Here is a 20,538-nt window from a genome sequence, read left to right as displayed (position 1 = left end):
ATTCTCAATCCTAGCATTAAGCCATACAGCTAAGTGTAGCCTTTCACTTTTTTCGAGACTGTTGGCTCTGTCTATTCCGCAAGGGATATAGACGTGATTACATACATATGAAAGGACATGGACTGATCAACGATATAATTAAAATACACATAAAATGCAATGGTGATTATATTTCTCTCCAAAATTAAATAATACATATAAACAGGAAATAACCATTGAACAAAAAATGTTAAGACTATTTACATGGATTTCACTCAGAATGCGGTTTGTATGAAGATTATTCGCAAGGGCGGAATCACATCTAGCCATGATATAATTTTTTCAAATTTCTTTAAACACCTTCTAAATGATATCATTTTGTTGATTTTCTTTGGAAAAAATAAAAGAATGTGATATTAGAGATAAACATTGAGAAAATTTAATATTTTACAAAAAGAAAGAGGCCCGATTGGCTGAGGTCAAATGTGATTCTGACCTGGCACATTTAAAAATATAATTAGTTATTTCTCCACAAAAAGAGAGCGAATTGATATTGACATTGTCATAAACACTGTATGGCTATACTTTTTATTTATTAAAATATCTTCAATGATACCATTTTGGTGTTCCATACACAAAATTAATCTATTGAATGATGTAGTGTAGATTGTTTCGTCGCTTCTTCTACACTTGCGCTTTGGAAGCGGTACTTGTTTGTTGTGTTTGAAGTCATTAAGTAGTACTTGTATCTTATTTTGAAAATAAATCAATTTCTTTTTCTCATAGTTGGTACGGGATCTATTATTAAAATATCGTTAAAGTATTCAAATACGAAGTTGCAAACTTAAAAACGATACACTATCACAGAATAATGGAATAAAAAACAAAAGGAAACAATATATAAGTAGAAAATATATACAACTGGTTTAGAAATCTTTGTAACAACATATTTACATACTGGATTGCGAAAAAAAAATACGTTCAGCTTTACTATTTATAAAGAAGAAATATAAAACAATATACAAAAGTCACAAACGTGTTAATTTTTAATTATACCTTCATACAAACCGCTTTACACTTATAACATTCATCTCACAATTGATTATACATATTAACATATTATTTATACCACTGACTGGCAACACCAAGGCGTCGGCCATTTTGTTGCAACGAAACAAGATGGCGTACACCGTGGTGTGGCCTATAACCTATTGAACTAATTGCTCGTTAAACTCAAACATTTTAAATTATATGACTATTGGTATCTCCATGCTTGTACAAAATCGGACAGTTAATTAGAAGAATTGTACTATATTCTGTTAACTTTACAAGTCGAATAAAGAAATAGTGAACATCACAAGTTTTTCTGTAACTTTTTGTATAATTTTATTTAACAAAGACAATAGTCTTGTAAACAAATCATAAATCAGATTTAAATCTTCTGAATTAGTTATTTCAGAATTTTACACATTTTCTTTTGTAATCGGACATTTGTTCAATATTTCAGAATTAAGTGAAGGTACTTTCTATAGGTATTTACTATAGTGATCCATGACAGCTTTGACAACTGCATTTTAAGTGCATTCAGCCTCACTGGGCCTTATTATAATGATATTCTATCATACAAGTTTCCCCGCAATGTTATTTCAGAGCCTGGGATCCTAACCTAGATGATTAACCAAGGCTAGGTCACATAGAGCGACTAGTCTGATCTCCGCGACCCAAAGGCTAGACCAGAACTTTGAAAAAATCTAGTAAAGATAATTTATTATTTATTTATTGAATAGGCTAACAAGGAATAATATTACCAACAAATTAGTTAAATAAATAAGATACTCTGCAATTCTCAGATAATTATAAAAGGATTAGAAGTTGATAACATGCTTGTTGATAAATTTTCCTAATTAGTAGAATAGTTTGTGTAAAAATAATTAAGATATAGTTTAGCATTGAAATAAATTAAAAATGTCAGATATTTTTTTCCCAAAACTCAAGGTTTTATGTTATATTTATACAATTTCCATATTCATAAATGAAAAATCACTAGATGGTTATCACTTTGAAAAAAAAAAACATAGAAAAATATTTAGATGATCACAGCATATAACCTGCACGTGAATTCTGCGCAAAAGAAATTGTGAGACATTCAGCCATTATTTTTTTAATCCTGAAGACATTGTTTTCACGTATTTCTGAAACGCCTATTGACGACACTATTCAAATATATGCCTTATCAAGTTAAAATTACTAGCTACCAAATTATAGTGATGACTTGATCAAACATTTGGTCCGAATTATATTATCAATCAATAATTTTTTAAATAAAATAAAAAAAATATATAACGCAAACTTCATTCAATTCTACTTTTGTTATGTCTGCAATTAAATTTAAATGTAATTAACTAAAAGGAAATTAAAGGGCACAGATAACTTAGTCAGTGTAGACTCAAACTTACCGACATGTCTACAATTTAAAACGTCGACAAAGAAGAATTTTGTGTTTTTGTGTGTTAATTCAGTAAAATATTTTTTACTCTTATCAAAAACATTTGGATTCAGATAGAATAAGCACATATCATTTATTTGACAGCTGTCAAAAAATGCTACTTCACAGAGACTTGTTTATTATTAAGATTTTTCCTATACCACATTATTTGTGTTCATTATTGTTATTGTCAAGATAATAAGTATACATATTAGTTTGTATTTTTTTTTTCAAATTTTATTTGCAATCAATGTTCGTTTCAAATTAAATTAAGATTTAATCGAAAGTAAGATAAAACTTCGAGTTCAATCCAGTTATTGAGGTAGGACTTTACAAAACTTGAATTTATGACAGTTTTAATTTTATTTATTAAATTCTTAAGTTCTCTACACAGACTAAGTTACCTTTGTCGTCCGAGCATATGCGAGTAATTTGTAATACTAGTCTACGCCGTACATACAGTAATTATACATACATTTGTTAGCTAATATTACGCGCCCGTAACGGAACAATCACCATTTTCATATATTTCCTGAAAGAAACGTATAAAATCATTATCTGTTGAAAATAAGAAAAGTATATATATATATATATAGAAAAAGAATAGGACCACTCCATCTCTTTCCCATGGCTGCCGTAAAAGGTGACTAAGGGATAAGCTTATAAACTTGGGATTCTTCTTTTAGGCGACAGGCTTGCAACCTGATCCTCTTCTTTTTTTATTGGTGCCGGGAACCGCACGGCATATTTTTTCGAAAATACAGTACTCTGTATGGAAAATTTCAAGAATGGTTAAGAAGATAAAAGGTCATAAATTAAATTTCTTTGTGTGTGTGTGGGGGGAGGGGGGGGGACATAAACCGTATAGTCACCTAACATGTGATCACCACCACGAGAAGAACGGCGACTTGTGCTGGAACCGCTGTTGGAACGAGTCGAAGAAGCGAGAAGACGTCGATCCACTCTTTGACCTGTAAAAATGACATATTGACAGAATAAAAAAGTGCCGTGTGGTTTCCGGCACCATTAAAAAAGAAAGAATAGGACCACTCCGTCTTATTCCCGTGGATGTCGTAAAAAGCGACTAAGGGATAGGCTTATAAACTTTAGATTCTTCTTTTAGGCGACAGACTAGCAACCTGTCACTATTTGAATCATCAATTCTATCATTAAGCGAAACAGCTAAACTTGGCTTCTAATCAGTCTTTTTAAGACTGTTGGCTCTGTCTACCCCGCAAGGGATATGGACTTGATTATATGTATGTATGTATGTAAAAACGTATTCAATCGACATGAATACACATAATCGTGTAGGTATATATTCGTTACAGAAGCAATGGAATCAAGATATGTAGGTGTAGGACCACGACTAAGGGAAGAACTTCCGCCAGGCTAGGTGTGATGCCTGGGGAACCGCGCGTCAGACGATGTTGAGTCGTAGGTTTTATTTATGATCCGATTTCCGTGAAATCTTTGCTTGCGCGATTCGGACTCTTCACTGTTATTGGCTGATAGCGTCGCGTGATTGGCTGTTGTGACTCGTGGCGTAGAGATGTCGCCACAAAGGCTTCATTTACCTAAATGTTTGGCTTTATATTAAAATCGAGATACTGTCAAATCAAACCATAACATCCTAGATATACATACACATATATAATCACGCCTTGCGGGGTAGGCAGAGCCTTGGAAAGAATGAAAGGCCACGTTCAGCTGTACGAGTAGGAACCAAGGTACTGTCTACCTCGTAAGACGTGTTCGGTGACGATGTGTATAGAATAGAATAGATTTATTTTCAAAATTGGATACAAGGTATCACTTATTGACGTCACATCACTTAAATCTAATTATAACTACTGCCGCTTCCAAAGCGCATGTGTAGAAGAAGCGGCGGAACAAACTACACTGCAGCATTTTCATCGGACCGGTATGTATGTATGTATAGACCCTCACCTCTCCACAATGACGGCGGGCATCTGCACCAGCTGCACGGGACTCTTGTTGAGCCTTGGAAAGATTGAAAGACCACGTTCAGCTGTACGAGTAGGATCCAAGGTACTGTCTACCTCGTAAGACGTGATCGGTGAAGATGTGTAGTGTATGTATGTATAGACCCTGACCTCTCCACAATGACGGCGGGCATCTGGACGAGTTGCACGGGACTCTTGTTGTCCTTGAGCGCCTGCGTCAGGTTCAGCACTTGGCCGCGCATCACGGACATCTGTCGCTCGAACAGACCCTTGTCGAAGCCTTTGTCTTGCTGGAAATTAGATTAGAAATAATATAATATCATTATCCTAGACGAACGTATCTTGATCAAATTAAGGACGTCCTGGTAAAGGGTCAGGTCAAAAGTACCCGAAACCGCCGAGCTTGCATGAAGAGAGTTATGAATGTGGATGAAGCGAAGGAAGTATGCAGAGATCGTGGCAAGTGGAAAGAGGTAGTCTCTGCCTACCCCTCCGGGAAAGAGGCGTGATTTTATGTATTTATGTATGTATGTATAATATCATTACAGAGATTGAGTTAGCCTCGGAAGTATGTTCGAAACTTGGGCTATATACGGGACAGATTACACATATCGAGTTAGTGTGACTTAGTTAAAATAAAGGTTTCATATGGTTTTATATACAATTAAAGAAATAATATGTTAGCAATTTGAATTGTTCAACTGTATATTTTTTTAACCATGACTACCTTTGCATGAGTCTTAGTATAATAAATAAAAAAGAATAACATCTTACAATCAAGTTTTGCCGTTTCAAAGCCGTGTGGTTCCCGGCACCAATACAATAAGAATAGGACCACTCCATCTCTTTCCCATGGATGTCGTAAAAGGCGACTAAGGGATGGGCTTATAAACTTGAGATTCTTCTTTTAGGCGATAGGCTGGCGACCTGTCACTATTTGAATCTCAATTCTATCATTTAGCCAAATAGCTGAACGTGGCCATTGAGTCTTCAAGACTGTTGGCTCTGTCTACCCCGCATTGGATATAGACGTGACCATATGTATGCAATCAAGTTTTATCAAGAAAAGTAATAATTATCAATAAGTTTTAATTGTAAACACATTCCTACTGACCTTAAATAATAAATGTAGTTCATCGCACAATTCTTGAACGAAATTCATGTCTGACAGCAACGGAAGAACCAGCTCCCTGAAAATGAATTACATAAAAATAAATAAATATATGCAGGACAAACTACACAGATTGAGTTAGCCTCGAAGAAAGTTCGAAACTTGTATTACGAGATACTAACTCAATGATACATTATTTGATAATTAATACCTAAGTATCATCTAATAAAAATAAAAAGTTCGTTTCTCATCATGCTCTATATCAAATTAAGCTAATTATAAAGAGATAGGATTTTCTTATTCCTCTCAGACTTTTTCTAATAATACACTAGTTAGATCGAAAATTTCAAGGTTAATTTTTCAATTCGAACCAGTAGTTCCTGAGATTGGCGCGTTCAAACAAACAAACTCTTCAGCTTTATAATATTAGTATAAGTAATAAATAAATAATATAGGCTTACCAACTTGGGATTCTTTTTTAGGCGATGGGCTAGCAACCTATCACTATTTGAATCTCAATTCTGTCACTAAGCCAAACAGCTGAACGTGGCCATTCAGTCTTTTATCAAGACTGTTATCTCTGTCTACCCCGCAAGGGATATAGACGTGACCATATTTACATACATACATACATATGATCACGTCTTAAAAAGACTAATTGGCCACGCTCAGCTGTTTGGCTTAGTGATAGAATTGAAATTCAAATAGCGACAGGTCGCTAGCCCATCGCCTAAAAGAGGAATCCCAAGTTTATAAGCCTATCCCTCGCCTTTTACGACATCCATGGGAAAGAGATGGGAGTGGTCCTATTCTTTTTTAGTAATGGTGCCGGGAATCACACGGCACGAGGAATCCCAAGTTTATAAGCCTATCCCTTAGTCGCTTTTTACGACATCCATGGGAAAGAGATGGGAGTGGTCCTATTCTTTTTTTTTTATTGGTGCCGGGAACCACACGGCACATATGTATGTATGTATGTATGCAATAAATCCTAAGCCACCGACTTGGTCTCGTGGCTGAAGGGCAGCTTGGCGTGCGGCAGCCAGGCCCAGTGGTAGGGGTAGGCGCGCCACGAGTCCGGGTGCTTGAACGGGAACGCCAGCCCGTTGTCGATCGCCGCCAGCGCCACCTCGCCGCTCCACTCCTGGCGTGAGTGCACAGATAAATAAATTAAAAAAAAAAAATCGGTTGCCTCTAAAGTCGGTTTATTGACGATAATTAAAAGTGTCGTGCCGTGTGGTTCCCGGCACCAATACAAAAAAGAATGGGACCACTCCATCTCTTTCCCATGGATGTCGTAAAAGGCGACTAAGGGATAGGCTTACATACTTGAGATTCTTTTTTAGGCGATGGGCTAGCAACCTGTCACTATTTGAATCTCAATTCTATCTTAAAGCCAAATAGCTGAACGTGGCCTATCAGTCTTTACAAGACTGTTGGCTCTGTCTACCCCGCAAGGGATATAGACGTGATTATATGTATGAATGTATATGTAATTGAACGTGACAACGTCTTAAGAAAATACTAATGGAATGGTGAAATTGAAATTTTTCAAAACAAAATTTTAATTTCATTTGTTTAATAGATTTGTATGTATATAGAGAAGGAGGTGTACGCTGCCGAACGCGAAGGCCGATTGTGCCTCTTTGTCGCTCGTTCCGCACTCTCGCTTGCACTTCTTACATGGAACGCCTCAGAGCGAGGTAACGCCGCATGAGTCATGTTTTTTCGTGCGTGCAGCCGGCTCAATCGAATTATAAGAAGTTGTCACGTCAAAAAAACAAAACAAGAAATAATAGGACCACTCCATCTCTTTCCAATGGATGTGGTAAAAGGCGATTAAAGATGAGTTTTGTAGGAAAGCCTATTATTACAGCACGGAGGATTATATATATGATAAACATGTGTGGCCCGAGCTTGACAAAATGGCCTCTTGAATGCTTATGCATTTTTAACATGGCGTTGACATAATTTGTACATATTTTATTTTATCTTTATTTACATACATATTTGACGAAATATTCGTATTGAAATAATTAGTTCTACATTCATTCATGTATTTAATGTAGACAATGTGCATTCGTATATGATTTAGATTCAAGAGATCTATATTTGTAAATTGACGTCCGATAAAAATGCTGCAGTGTAGTTTGTTCCGCCGCTTCTTCTACACGTGCGCTTCTCAAAGCGGTAGTAGTTATAATTAGATTTAAGTGATGTGACGTCAATAAGTGATAAGTACATTGTATCATTGTATGTATTGAGATTCTTATTTTAGGCGACGGGCTAGCTACCTGTCACTATTTGAATCTCAATTCTATCATAAAGCCAAGCGGCTGAGCGTCGCCTATCAGTCTCTTCAGGACTGTTGGCTCCGTCCCACCCCGCAAGGGATATAGACGTGATTAATATGTATGTATGTACGTATGTATGTATGTATGTATTACCGAAGTGTCCCTCATGCGGATCTCCTGCTGGCCGGCGGAAGGCCCCTCGTACTTTATCAGCCAATTGTCGTTCCCGCGGTCTGTGTTGCGAATTATGTAGTCCAGGACCACCAGCCGCTCGAATTGGAGCTGGAATCTGTAATGAATTCTCTCGTCTGAATGATGAAATCTGTAATGAATTCTCTCGTCCACATTCAATTTTAAGTTAGGATATTTGTGAAGTTGACGTTGTTGGAGAAAATGCTGCAGTGCAGTTTGTTACCGCTTCTTCTGCACTGACGCCTTGGAAGTGGCAGTAAACTTTGTTGAAAGACTGAATGGCAACGTTCAGCAATTTGGCTTTAAGATAGAATTGAGATTCAAATTATTACATACATACATATGGTCACGTCTATATCCCTTGCGGGGTAGACAGAGATAACAGTCTTGACAAAAAGACTGAATGGCAACGTTCGGCTATTTGGCTTTAATATAGAATTGAGATTGAAATAGTGACAGGTTGCTAGCCCATCGCCTAAAAGAAGCATCCCAAGTTTATAACCTACTCCTTAGTCTCCTTTTACGACATCCACGGAAGAGAGATGGAGTGGTCCTATTCTTTTGTGGAGTGGTCCTATTCTTGGTGCCGGGAACCACACGGCATCATATTGCACTGTACATCGTTATACGCACTTCCTCATGACGTGCGGCGGAGGCGGATCCTGCTCGAACCGCCGCAGCCAGTAGTCCGCGTCCTTGTAGCCCTCCACGAACAGTTGGAACGACCCCACCTGCACACATATACATATATAGATAGATATAGATAAATATAGATATAATAAATAATATAAATATAAATATAGATATATACGGGACAAATTACACAGATTGAGTTAGCCTCGATGTAAGTTCGAGACTTGTGTTACGAGATACTAACTCAACGATACTATATTTTATAATAAATACATATATAGATAAACATCCAAGACCCTGGCCAATCAGAGAAAGTTCGTTTCTCATCATACCCTGGCCGGGATTCGAACCCGGGACCTCCGGTGACACAGACAAGCGCACTAACGCTGCGCCACAGAGGCCGTCATATATATATTACAAGAGGCCGCCCGCGACTTCGTCCGCATGGAAACCGTATAAATTCCGCGGGAACTCCGGGATAAAAAGTAGCCTATAAGTTATTCTGGGTCTTCAGCTACCTACATACTAAATTTCATCGTGATTGGTTCGGTAGTTTTTGCGTGAAAGAGTAACAAGCATCCATACTGACATACTCACAAACTTTTATAATATTAGTAGGATATATGTACGCTGAAATATCATTGGTTAAGAAAATTTTCAAAGCAAGTTTTGATTGGAGAACATCCATTCCATAAAAATAAATAGCAATATTATTAATAAATAAACAAAAAGTTAAAAAAATGCTCTTCCATATTGATTAATAGATCAGAAAATCAGCTCAGCTTCATTTGCGACCTCTTATTTATGGTCAATGTGGAAACTTGTAATGGAAAATTCATATGTTTCTCATATTGAGAAACATCTTTCAAAGTTTAACATTCTCACAATGAGAAACATAATGCCACAAACTTTTTCAATAGTCTAACTTCCTTCTCTGTTATTTGTTAGCGAAAATTAAGGAGAGCAGCATTAAAAAGATTCCTTCTTATAACAGTTTCTCATACTGATAATCCGTTAAATTTATCGTAATCTTCTACAACCCTTACCTTAGGCGGCAGTCCCATTCTGTTGAACCTCAGATTAGGGAATTGCTCTGTGATGGCCCGCTTCAGTCGCGACCTTTCGCGGTCTATCCGAAGGTAGTTGAACGTTTCCGACACTAGTTTCACTACCTGTAAAAATAATAGACTAATAATACATTAAGTTTTAAGTAATATATCTTTGAACTGGCTTTGGGATTACACGGATCTTGACAGACTGATAATTTGATAAGGGTGTTTTTAAACGTGCCGTGTGATTCCCGGTACCAATATAAAACAGAATAGGACCACTCCATCCCTTTCCTATGGATGTCGTAAAAGGCGACTAAGGGATAGGCTTATAACTTCGGATTCTTCTTATAGGCGATAGGCTAGCAACCTGTCACTATTTAAATTTTAACGCTATCATTGAGCCTAACAGCTGAACGTGGCCTGTGAGTCTTTCAAGACTTCTGGCTCTGTCTACCGCGCCAGGGATATAGCCTTGACTATATGTATGTTTGTATGTGCCGTTAAACAAATTAGTCAACAGCGATTTAAACTCAATATGTACGTATTAAGCATTTATTATAATAAACTAGAACCTACTAAGCCTTGAATTGCGGTTCGGTGTAGAATTTTGATACGCGACGCGCTTCGCAGAGCCCGAGGTGAAATATCTTAACCAGCCTTTTAGAAACATTTAAAACTTCAAATTATATCTTAACGAAAACCTGGTTATAAAACACTACGTATACTTTTCCGTATATTATTTTGGAGCATTTTGATTTTAATTGCTTGACTTACGTACGCTAGTTTTAATGCTTCAGCGGCGAAGAAAAAGTTCGTGAGGAATCCTATAATAATGACCTGACTTACATATTCCAAGGTCGTGGTCAGAGAGGACGCACCATGATTTAAATGCTTCTTTGATAAACTTAATAACCTGGTCTTTGTAACAATTTTCAAGCCAAACTTAGAATCTACCAGACTCGCCTCGGCCTCTAACAAGCAGCCGAATAAACATGTCCGGCCAAAACAGGTATAATATAACTTGTACATCCATTTCGCCAAAACTAAAGAGCTTATTTGCTCAAAAATCATATGTACTTACCCTGGTCTTTGGCACAATTTTCAGGCCAATCTTGGAATCCACGAGGCTGGCCCCAGCCTCCGACAAATAACCCTGGTTCGGGATGAGACAGGAGCGGCCGAAACAGCACGGGCAGCATAACTTGTGCATCCATTTGGTCCATTTCGGGTTCAGTCTGCCGTAAGGCTCTTCATCTTTGGGTTTGAACACGCCTGTTATTTTCTGTAACAAGTAAATATTATTTATTTGTGAGTTAATCAATATTTACAGTAGAAAAGAAATTTCTGTGCAGTGTAGAACATATTAACAAAAAAGTTATGAAAACAAAAATAGGCGATGTAGAAACAGTAGTAGAATAATAATTTGAAAAAAAAAAATTTTCTTTAACATTCTAATCTCTGTAATTACTGTACGGATTCCAATGAAATTTTTCGTTGTATAGCTATAAGGCCTAGGCAACATTAAGGCCACAAACGATTTTGAAAACTGGAGCACTTTATACAACACAATTTCAGGAAATATAGAAATGACACTTTAACATAAATCGTTCTGCCACCCGAACGAAGTCGTGGAAATCAATTAGGTAGTCCTGAATAAGTAAAACATATATAGTCACGTCTATATCTCTTGCGGGGTAGACAGAGCCAACAGTCCTGAAGAGATTGACAGGCCACGTTCAGCTGTTTGGCGTTATCATAGAATTCAAATAGTGACAGGTTGCTAGCCCATCGCTTAAAATAAGAATCCCAAGTTTAAAAGCCTATCCTTTAGTCGCCTCTTACGATATCATATGAATTGGGACTAAATTATGGTTATACACGTTAACATTTATAACGAGTTGTTGGCTCAGAGCCTGTATTTAAATAACTTTGCTTACATACAGAAGGCTTATATCCAGAAATTTATTTTGTACTTTATGATATGCAATAAAGATTTTGAATTGAATTGAAAAATTCGTACCGAAGCAAGCCCCTTCTTATTGACTTAGGTAAATAACCGAAACATCATTTTATCGGTGAATATTACCGACCTATAACCTATACGTATAGGTATATTTAGGTATATATTAACTGCATAGCTCGGTTCAGCTTGAGTCACATATGTATGTTATTGTTATTCTGAACTTTGAGACAGAAATGACTCACGAAATTGTTATGAGACATTTAAAAAAATATATATTCTGTCGCTGTCAAAATCTTTGGAGCCAATCATGCCTTAACATATTTGAAAGAATTTGATTTGGACATAAGTGAATAAACTCAATCATTTATTTGCCAAATATTACACAATTATATATAGTCACGTCTATATCCCTTGCGGGGAAGACAGAGCCAACATTATTGAATAGACTGAAGGGCCACGTTCAGTTGTATGGCTTTATGATGGAATTGAATTACAATTATATAGATATTAAGATATTGAATAATATTTCAATATCATTGCGAAAGAGTTGACGAACTTGATCGAATTCTTAAATAATCTTAATTAATTAGAAACCAGTTTTTATAAAAATATTCAAGACCATTATGACGGCACGTCATTATCAACAATTATAATGACTGTCCTAAAAACGAACAAATATACATCGTTTATACTATTAACATTTCAGTGCCGTGTGGTACCCGGTACCATTAGAAAAAAAAAATAGGACCACTCAATCTCTTTCCATGGATATCGTAAAAAGCGACTAAGGGATAGGCTTATAAACTTGGGATTCTTCTTTTAGGCAACAGGCTAGCAACCTGTCACCTCAATTCTATCATTAAGCCAAACAGTTGAACGTGGCCTATCAGTGTTTTTAAGGCTTTTGGCTCTGTCTACCCCGCAAGGGATATAGACGTGATTATATGTATGTATGTACATTTCAGTGACTTTCTTCCTCTTTGGTGAATATTCATATGTGCAAAAACTATTGTCCGTGCTGTATTAATTACGTCAGGGTATGCTGGATACAAGATGGATGGTAGTCGCTTTGTGAAATTACCTTATTTATACAAGTCCTGGATAGTAACGGCATGATTAGTCAGGTCTATTGTAGTATAAATCAAGAAAAAAATCGTTTTGAACATTCAAATTCTTAAATCAAACAGTTGTTTTTTTTAATTTAGCCACACCGTGGAGCAATATTGATCAGGCGAGAATGCTACCAAAATGTAAAATCAATATAGGCATAAAAAAACATTATTTATGTCACAAACATACCAAACAAAACGACAATACTCAACATCGTCTTATCCCCTTAAAGTGTTTGTTATACTACTGTACGCTCGACCACTGCCAGCCTGCTTGGCACGCCTGCTCGCTTATGTGGCAAGAGCAAACTTAGCGGAGGCTTCATACAACTTCAAAATTAATCAAATTAAAAAAATATATATCTGACGGCCTCTGTGGCGCAGCGGTAGTGCGCTTGTCTGTGTCACCGGAGGTCTGGGTCTTGGATGTTTATCTACATAAGTATTTATTAGTAGAGTTAGTATCTCGTAACACAAGTCTCGAACTTACTTCGAGGCTAACTCAATCTGTGTAATTTGTCCCGTATATAAAAAATAAATAAATAAAATACGCATGCGTATAAAATTGAAAATTAAAAAAAAAATAAGTTTATTGACTTGAATTGATACACAATTTTTCCACTTTACGGTTAAATTTTTAAACGACCAATAAACTTTGTTGACAGAAAAAATATGGTCACATTTGCGGAAGCTTGCAAGACATATCCAGGTAAGAAACATCTGATCATGCCGACTTCGCCGGGCGCAGGTAAAAGGGCAGGCCGAGCTTTTTTTTATAATAAGGGCTTCTCTACCTACCTCTGTCTTCATACCGCTATGACATCAGCTGGGTAATCTATACTAATATTATAAATGCGAAAGTTTATGAGTATGTCAGTATGGATGTTTGTTACTATTTCACGCAAAAACTACTGGACTGATTACGATTAAATTTGGTACGTAGGTAGCTGAAGGCCCAAAATAACATCTACTACTTTTTTTATCCCGGAGTCCCTGCGGGAATGATTTCACGCGGGAATGATTCTATATTATAGTCCTATTCCTTAGGTGGTTATAGACTCGTTATTACTCTGTCCTGCGGTTACGGAAAGGCAAGAGAAACCGCGGAGAACAGCTATTTCTGACATAATTACGTATCAATGTCGTATAACATCATGCTTCCGCGCAGATTTCTCTAGATATATTTAGCAGCCCTAGGGTTACTGGTACTTCAGTTAGGGACCTAAAAATATAAAGAAAAAATTTATTTCGTTTGTCAAAAGTTAAAGCAAGCGTGAAACTTAATATTCTATGCTTCCTGCCTGTTCACTATCATGTTTTGGATTTTTTTACAGAACAACACTAGCTTGTCACTTCTACTACATACGATAATTTTAATTCATATAAAATTTTTATTTAAGAATATGGGTAACATATAGGTGGTTATATAATAACATAGTAAACCACACATTTTCCGCCATGTTGGCGTGTAATAGTTGGTTAAGTTGTAAAATAATGAAGAGAGAATGGACCCACTTCGCCAAAATGACATGACACATGACCCTATGTCATTTTGCTTTTTATTATTAAAACTTAATTTTTAATTTGATAGGTAATAACGAATAAATTTTAAATTCAGAAGCAGCCCTAGTAAGCCTTAACGAACGTGTTTAACACTCCAATTCCTTTCAATTCTCTCCTTACAATCGTTTTATTTAGCGCACCAGTAGTAACAGATATTATGATTTCGATTTCCGAAGTAGGTAGATGTGCAAAATTACTCATATTCATAAAATTAGTTCCAATAAACTAGTCGCTTTCCGCAATTTTAGACATCGCGATTTTTTTTGGAAATTTGTGAATATTTAAAAAAAAATTATCAATCCGAACGCTGATTCGTTAAAATTACTCGGTCAACGGGAACAGATGCCTTCGAGGGATACGGGCATTTTTGTTGTCCTTTGTTAAATTAGACAATAGAGATGCCGAACAGTTATTTGTAATTGTTTGCAATTGCAAAAGGGAATTTAGAAATTTTGTGCAGATGCAACCTCCCCCGTTTAAAGTTACACACATACATACGTGATATCCCATGCGGGGTAGAAAGAGCCGACAGTCTTGAAAAGACTTGACCACATTCAGCTGTACAGCTTTATAATGGAAATGAGATTCAAATAATGACAGGTTTCTATCCCATCGCCTACAAGAGGAATCCCAAGATCTTATCCCTTAGTGTCCTTTTACGACATCCATGGCAGGGATATGAAGTGATTCTATTCAAAAGTGTCGGAAACCGCACGGCAAACGGTTTTAGCTACTACTATAACTACCTCACAAGGAATATGGAGGTGATCACATATGTGGTATATGGTATATGTATGAATGATAGGGAGGGGCACAAAAGGTGATACAATGAATGCAACAAAAACAACAATTAAAACCTGTAAGTCTTAAGCGCGACTAATAATGATAAATTATAAAGACGCGAGGGTTTAAGGGAATGTATAAGGAACCACCCACTTTCGACCAGTTTTTTTATCTTCTAGACTAGCAAAAACAGTAATCACTGATATAGAATTTATATTAATAGTAATAATAAGTTTCATGACCCCACAACTTAGATAATAGAACTGCTATGACCTTAACAGATAAGTTGTGAACCACAATCCGGACATACATTTGTAATATTCTTTCATAAACAACTAGCGACCTGCCCCGTCTTCGAACGGGTAGCATTTATACATATAAACCGTCCTCTTGAATCATTCTATCTATTTAAAAAAATAAAGTGATAAAACGAAGGGCCTATGACCACTGGATTGAGGAAGTCAGGTGTTGAGATGACGCGGTTCCCATCTGACGCAACCTTTGAAGAGGGCCCTAGGCCATATTCATGTTGATTACACCAACAGTTACCTGAATTTGCAGTGAAATTTGCATTGCAAATACATAAAATCAAGCCTCTTTCCCGGAGGGATAGGCAAAGACTACACTGGCCTAAACGGCCTCTGTGGCGCAGCGGTATTACGCTTGTCTATGACACCGGAGGTCCCGGGTTCGAATCCTGGCCAGGGCATGATGAGAAAAGAACTTTTTCTGATTGGCTTGGATGTTTATCTATATAAGTATTTATTAAAAAATATAGTATCGTTGAGTTAGTATCTCGTAACACAAGTCTCGAACTTACTTCGAAGCTAACTCAATCAGTTTAATTTGTCCCGTATATATTTATTTATCTCTCCATTTGCCACGATTCCTGCACAATTCATAACCCTCCTCATGCAAAACGTCTCCTATATAACCAAGTATGCTTGCACATTCTTACTATGTTTTCCCTCGTTAGCGATCAAATTAACGTTCATAAGTCAGCAAAGAATCATTAAAATATGCCCGCGGTACGATGACCGACGCTATGCTTTGAAACTGCGCATTATTGGGTAACATATTGATCGTCAAACAATAAACTTACCCCCGCCGGGTTTTTGACGAAATAGGACCCGCTGGAGCCCTGGTATATCCTCTCAGGGAAGATTCCACTGTCAATTGCCACCTCCGCCTGCCATACCAACTCGCTGAACTGGGGGTCATCTGGGAATAAAATATCTTTTTTGTATTGATATCCATATGTATAGGTTTTGTAGCGAAGAAAAAACATAATGTTTACCAGGTGCTCCTCTTGGGATTATTTTCCCAGAAAATGGGCTAGCAACAAGATGGGATCTGAGGTCAAATAATGCCTGTTCAATCTTTCTTTGAAAATCTCTAAGGGAACGGAGAGACGGGGAGGGAATTCCAGATGTTAGCTGTACGCATAATCCACATTTTTAATAAAGAGAAAAAAAAAAATTTGTTCGTTTGTAACGAATTAACTCTAAATTTCGCACAGATGTTGAATAAACCTTCGAAAATGACATGGAATTTCCCACGAGAGCGAATATCCGCGCAAAAGCTAGTCAAAGGTATTTAGGTAAATCTTGAAGTGCGTTGGATGGGAATGTCGATTATACATCCCTGCCCACGACGTGTCGTCCATTGAATTAAAAGGTCTGAAACTCAAATCCACTACAAAACTATCGTTGCTTTTGAGTCTTTTCGAAACTATAAGCCCTATCTACCCCTCAAGGGATAAAGGTGTGATATTCGTATAGGTATATGTAGACTACGCCGATTTGGAAGGACGTTTAAGAAGTAATGCTGCGTTATACACAAACGATGATGGGTAATTATAGCATGACGTGTGTTTCCCGGCATTTTAGAATAGGATCACTCCATCTACTTACCATGAATGTCGTAAAAGGCGACGTAGGAAATAGGCACATACATCTAGAGCAGCTTTAACTATGATCCATTGAGAGTAAGGCTTCTCTGCAAAGGTGGCAGAGGTCAGACGGGCGTCGCTTCGTGTAAAAACCTGAATCACCCAGGATTATGACCACAAACCACCCAGGGTCAGGTTCTTCTCAAGAGGTAAGGATGTAACGTAACTGAGACTTCGTCAGGAGGAAGAAGGCTCAGTTAATAACATTCTTGAATAGGCCTCTCAGGCAGAAAGTGGCATGTTTTGAAGTCGACAACACTAAAATTTATTAGTAAAAATGTGTGTCATTTTGACGAAGCAGGTAGTAAGTAGGTCAAACACCTTGAACCCACACTTTTTCCTACATTTGCATACAAACTCGTTCGGGTTATCAGTTCGTTACGACCACACCGGTACATCTGCACCGTTGCTACGTTTTACATGCTAATAGAACCACTTGTCTGTCTGTGATCTAAATGTAATTTTATGTAGACGTCTTTCTCATGGTGCCCTATACTGACGAGCTTGCGCGGAGAGTTATAAATGATGACGCCGTGTACTTCCCAGCACTGATAAAAAAAAGAATAGGACCACTCCATCTCTTTCCTATGGACGTCGTAAAAGGCAACTAAGGAAAAGGCTTGGGATTCTTTTTTTAGGCGATGGGCTAGAATCCGTTCACTGTTTGAATATCAATTCTATCATTAAGCCAAACAGATGTATGTGTCCTATCAGTTTTTTGTTGGCTCTGTCTACACCACAACGGAAAAAGCGATGAGTTTATGAACTTTGTTAAGATTACCGGAAACCGGCAAGCTTCATAAAGAGCATGCTTTTCGATCGATTTACATGGTCGGCAGATTGGCAAGAAGGAATTTTTTTTTTATATATAATAATTTGAGTGTGTTCGACCTAGTCCTTATTTTTAACCAGCTTCAACAAAAAAAGGTCTTTCTCAGTTTGACCTATATGTATGTATGTTTGTCCACGATTATCTTGTGTTTCTTCATTCATTTGTTTTATAAAACTTTCAGTAAAATTAAAAATATTTTAGAGTTTTTTTTTATATATTAGCTTTTACCCACAGCTTAACCCAGGCGAATTCTGAGCCACCGACAAAAAAGCAACGTACATATAGCGCCAATTACAAAAAGGGACAAATATAGCACTACCTACAAAATAATTCTCGCAAATTCCACAGGAGCTATAGTTTATACCGCAATGAAAAGTATGTACTTATCCAGACTCTTAAATATACATAACATGACTTATTTAAATGTGAAATTTTAACAAGATTGGATTTATTTTCGTGATGTGTGAAGAGAAAACAAACAATATTACTTAATTTTTTTTTCTTTCACAATTACAATATTAGTTAGGATATTCACAGTAAAACTGTACTTTATATGGGTATTAGATTATCTTCAATTGCATAGTGTTATTGCAACCCAACATGTTCTGATAAATTTATTGATCCATTACTTACATATTAATCTGGCAAAACTCTCATTATCTCTGGTAAATCCAAACTAATGATAATCACTTTATCATTGACAAAGTGCAATTTATTTATTATTTCTGACTAAGTTTATCTGTGTAAACCAGAACTTCTTTAGAAGATACATAGAAATATAATAGTTAAAAAAACATATGCACATTCAAGTCAATAGCCATCTGCCATATGGTCATGAAACCATTGGTGAATAAGTAAAAGAAATTCCAAATTTTTTAATTTTTAAAAATTTGTTCACATTTAGAATAAATTTACATAACTCACCACAGCTAAATGGTTGATCCATTTTGGGAAATTTAAAAATTATACTTCTCCTAATTTGATACAAACAGAACCGTCACACTTGACTGAAAATTACACTCCGTTGCTAAATTCATTCAAGTCTTATTTCAGCTGTGTACTGTTTTACTACAGTATGAAGTTAGAATTGGTTAAAAATAATGCAAATGATTATTAGGTACTACCAAAACTGTGCGAAATCGCAATAATTAGTGGCAAGAGCGCGAGGCAACGTTCAAGGTGAGTATTTAAACTTGTGTACTAATGTTTTCGCATCTATTGTAATAATTGTATTGAAGCCATACATACAAAGAAGACGAACAAGTGTTTACAGAAAAAAATCAATCGTCAGTTTTTAACAGCATATGTTTATCACTGCGTAATGTCATTTTTATGTACTTATTAGGCATTTACATGAGTCAGGCGAAGGAAGGATTTGGCTCACCTGGAAAGTGATTAAATGATTCCTCGAAGTCGCCGCGGCCGCCCAGGAGCGGCTGCGACTCCCGGTTTACTCCTGGAGAATCCACGCTGCCTTCGAAGCCGACGTCAGGAACTAAACAAATCTCTTCTGAACTACTGGACAAAGATACCACGCCGTCATCGGTCGGCGCAATCGCTGAATTTATTTTGTCGAAATCGAGATTCAAAAGAGTCTCTTCCGTACTCATGAGTAATGCTAAACAGTGAAACTCTTCCGAGCCTCATTTATTTTAATGTAAAAGTCTTTGTTCCACAATCATTTACACAAACACTTCATTCAGAAAACTGCGCAGAGATTATAGAGCGATTTAGTTGACAGATGACATGACAGATAACACCACAGATTATTCTTAACTTTATCCTAGTGAGGTTCTCATGAATCGATAAATCGGTATTTTATAATAATGAAAAATTCGAATCAATAAGTGTGAGAAATCTAACATAGAGTATCTACTTAATTACTTTTCTTTAATAACTAAATTTGAAAGCCAACCGAAGTTTTTAAGGTGAGATCGCTACCTTAACATTTATGTAACTAAATATGTGACCATGTCAAACTTATAGGGTTAGAGTTTTCCATAAAAGGCAACGGAGAAGATCAGACAGAAGAGAATAAATAGCTTCGTGTACTATAATATGAGGTAAGTTGAAACCTAATCTAAGACATCCTCTCTTGGGATCTTTCACAAAGTTTGACAAGTCTTACATGTCTTAACTACTCTATCTATCTCTTTCTAAATTTTTTTATATGCTTGGCAACTTTTCCTTATCCAAGAGGTAGGACGCAACCAGGAAAACAATGACACGTTTTTAAAAAAACACACAGTTAAATAAAAGGCTTTTAATGGAACAGAAATATGCATTGTATCATATGTATCTTTATGCATTGTAATATTTCCGATCAGAATAATCAATCAAAGGTTTCCCAGCTTTTCTTCTAAATTGGTACTCCCAGGGGCAAATCTCGCGTAAGATCACTTTGAAAACTGAAACAATAGGTATATGTCTATTTATATCTGAATATACGGTTCATATGTTGAACAACAGCTATTGCAGTACTTATTTTAGCCGTTTACTTACAAGAACTTACGATGTAGACAGAGCTAGTAGTAACAAGAATCGCAGACCATGTTTAGCTAGATGATTACCTACCATTGAAATTAATGTGATCAAATCTGGGACGTCCTGGCGTACGGTGAGAT

The 20,538-nt window shown here is 36.6% G+C and overlaps 1 protein-coding gene and 1 long non-coding RNA gene across 3 annotated transcripts; one reads left to right on the top strand and one right to left on the bottom strand.

The window, feature by feature from the left end:
• Positions 1-150: 150 nt before the first annotated feature.
• LOC106134442 (phosphatidylinositol 4-kinase type 2-beta) lies at positions 151-19,656 on the bottom strand. Of its 2 annotated transcripts, none has more exons than XM_013334505.2 (11): positions 19,299-19,656; positions 16,234-16,352; positions 10,795-10,995; positions 9,708-9,833; positions 8,662-8,759; positions 7,990-8,125; positions 6,547-6,686; positions 5,546-5,621; positions 4,582-4,721; positions 3,337-3,435; positions 151-2,996 (listed from the first exon to the last, which is right to left on the bottom strand). In XM_013334505.2, exons 1-10 carry the CDS (start codon positions 19,522-19,524, stop codon positions 3,348-3,350), a joined length of 1,350 nt encoding a protein of 449 aa, XP_013189959.2. In that variant the 5' UTR covers positions 19,525-19,656; the 3' UTR covers positions 151-2,996; positions 3,337-3,347. The 2 variants fall into 2 exon arrangements, with proteins under 2 accessions (XP_013189959.2, XP_060805915.1); XM_060949932.1 differs by lacking the exon at positions 19,299-19,656 and adding an exon at positions 18,839-18,985.
• LOC132902931 (uncharacterized) lies at positions 18,940-19,492 on the top strand. Its single transcript, XR_009657286.1, has 2 exons — positions 18,940-19,093; positions 19,260-19,492. It is a non-coding gene; the product is annotated as an uncharacterized LOC132902931 (long non-coding RNA).
• Positions 19,657-20,538: the final 882 nt, after the last annotated feature.

This window comes from Amyelois transitella, chromosome 20 (assembly GCF_032362555.1).
Source record: "Amyelois transitella isolate CPQ chromosome 20, ilAmyTran1.1, whole genome shotgun sequence".
Lineage (NCBI taxonomy): Eukaryota > Metazoa > Arthropoda > Insecta > Lepidoptera > Pyralidae > Amyelois > Amyelois transitella.
The sequence above is the reverse complement of the archived record's forward strand: the minus strand, read 5'-3'. Positions and strand labels throughout refer to the sequence as shown.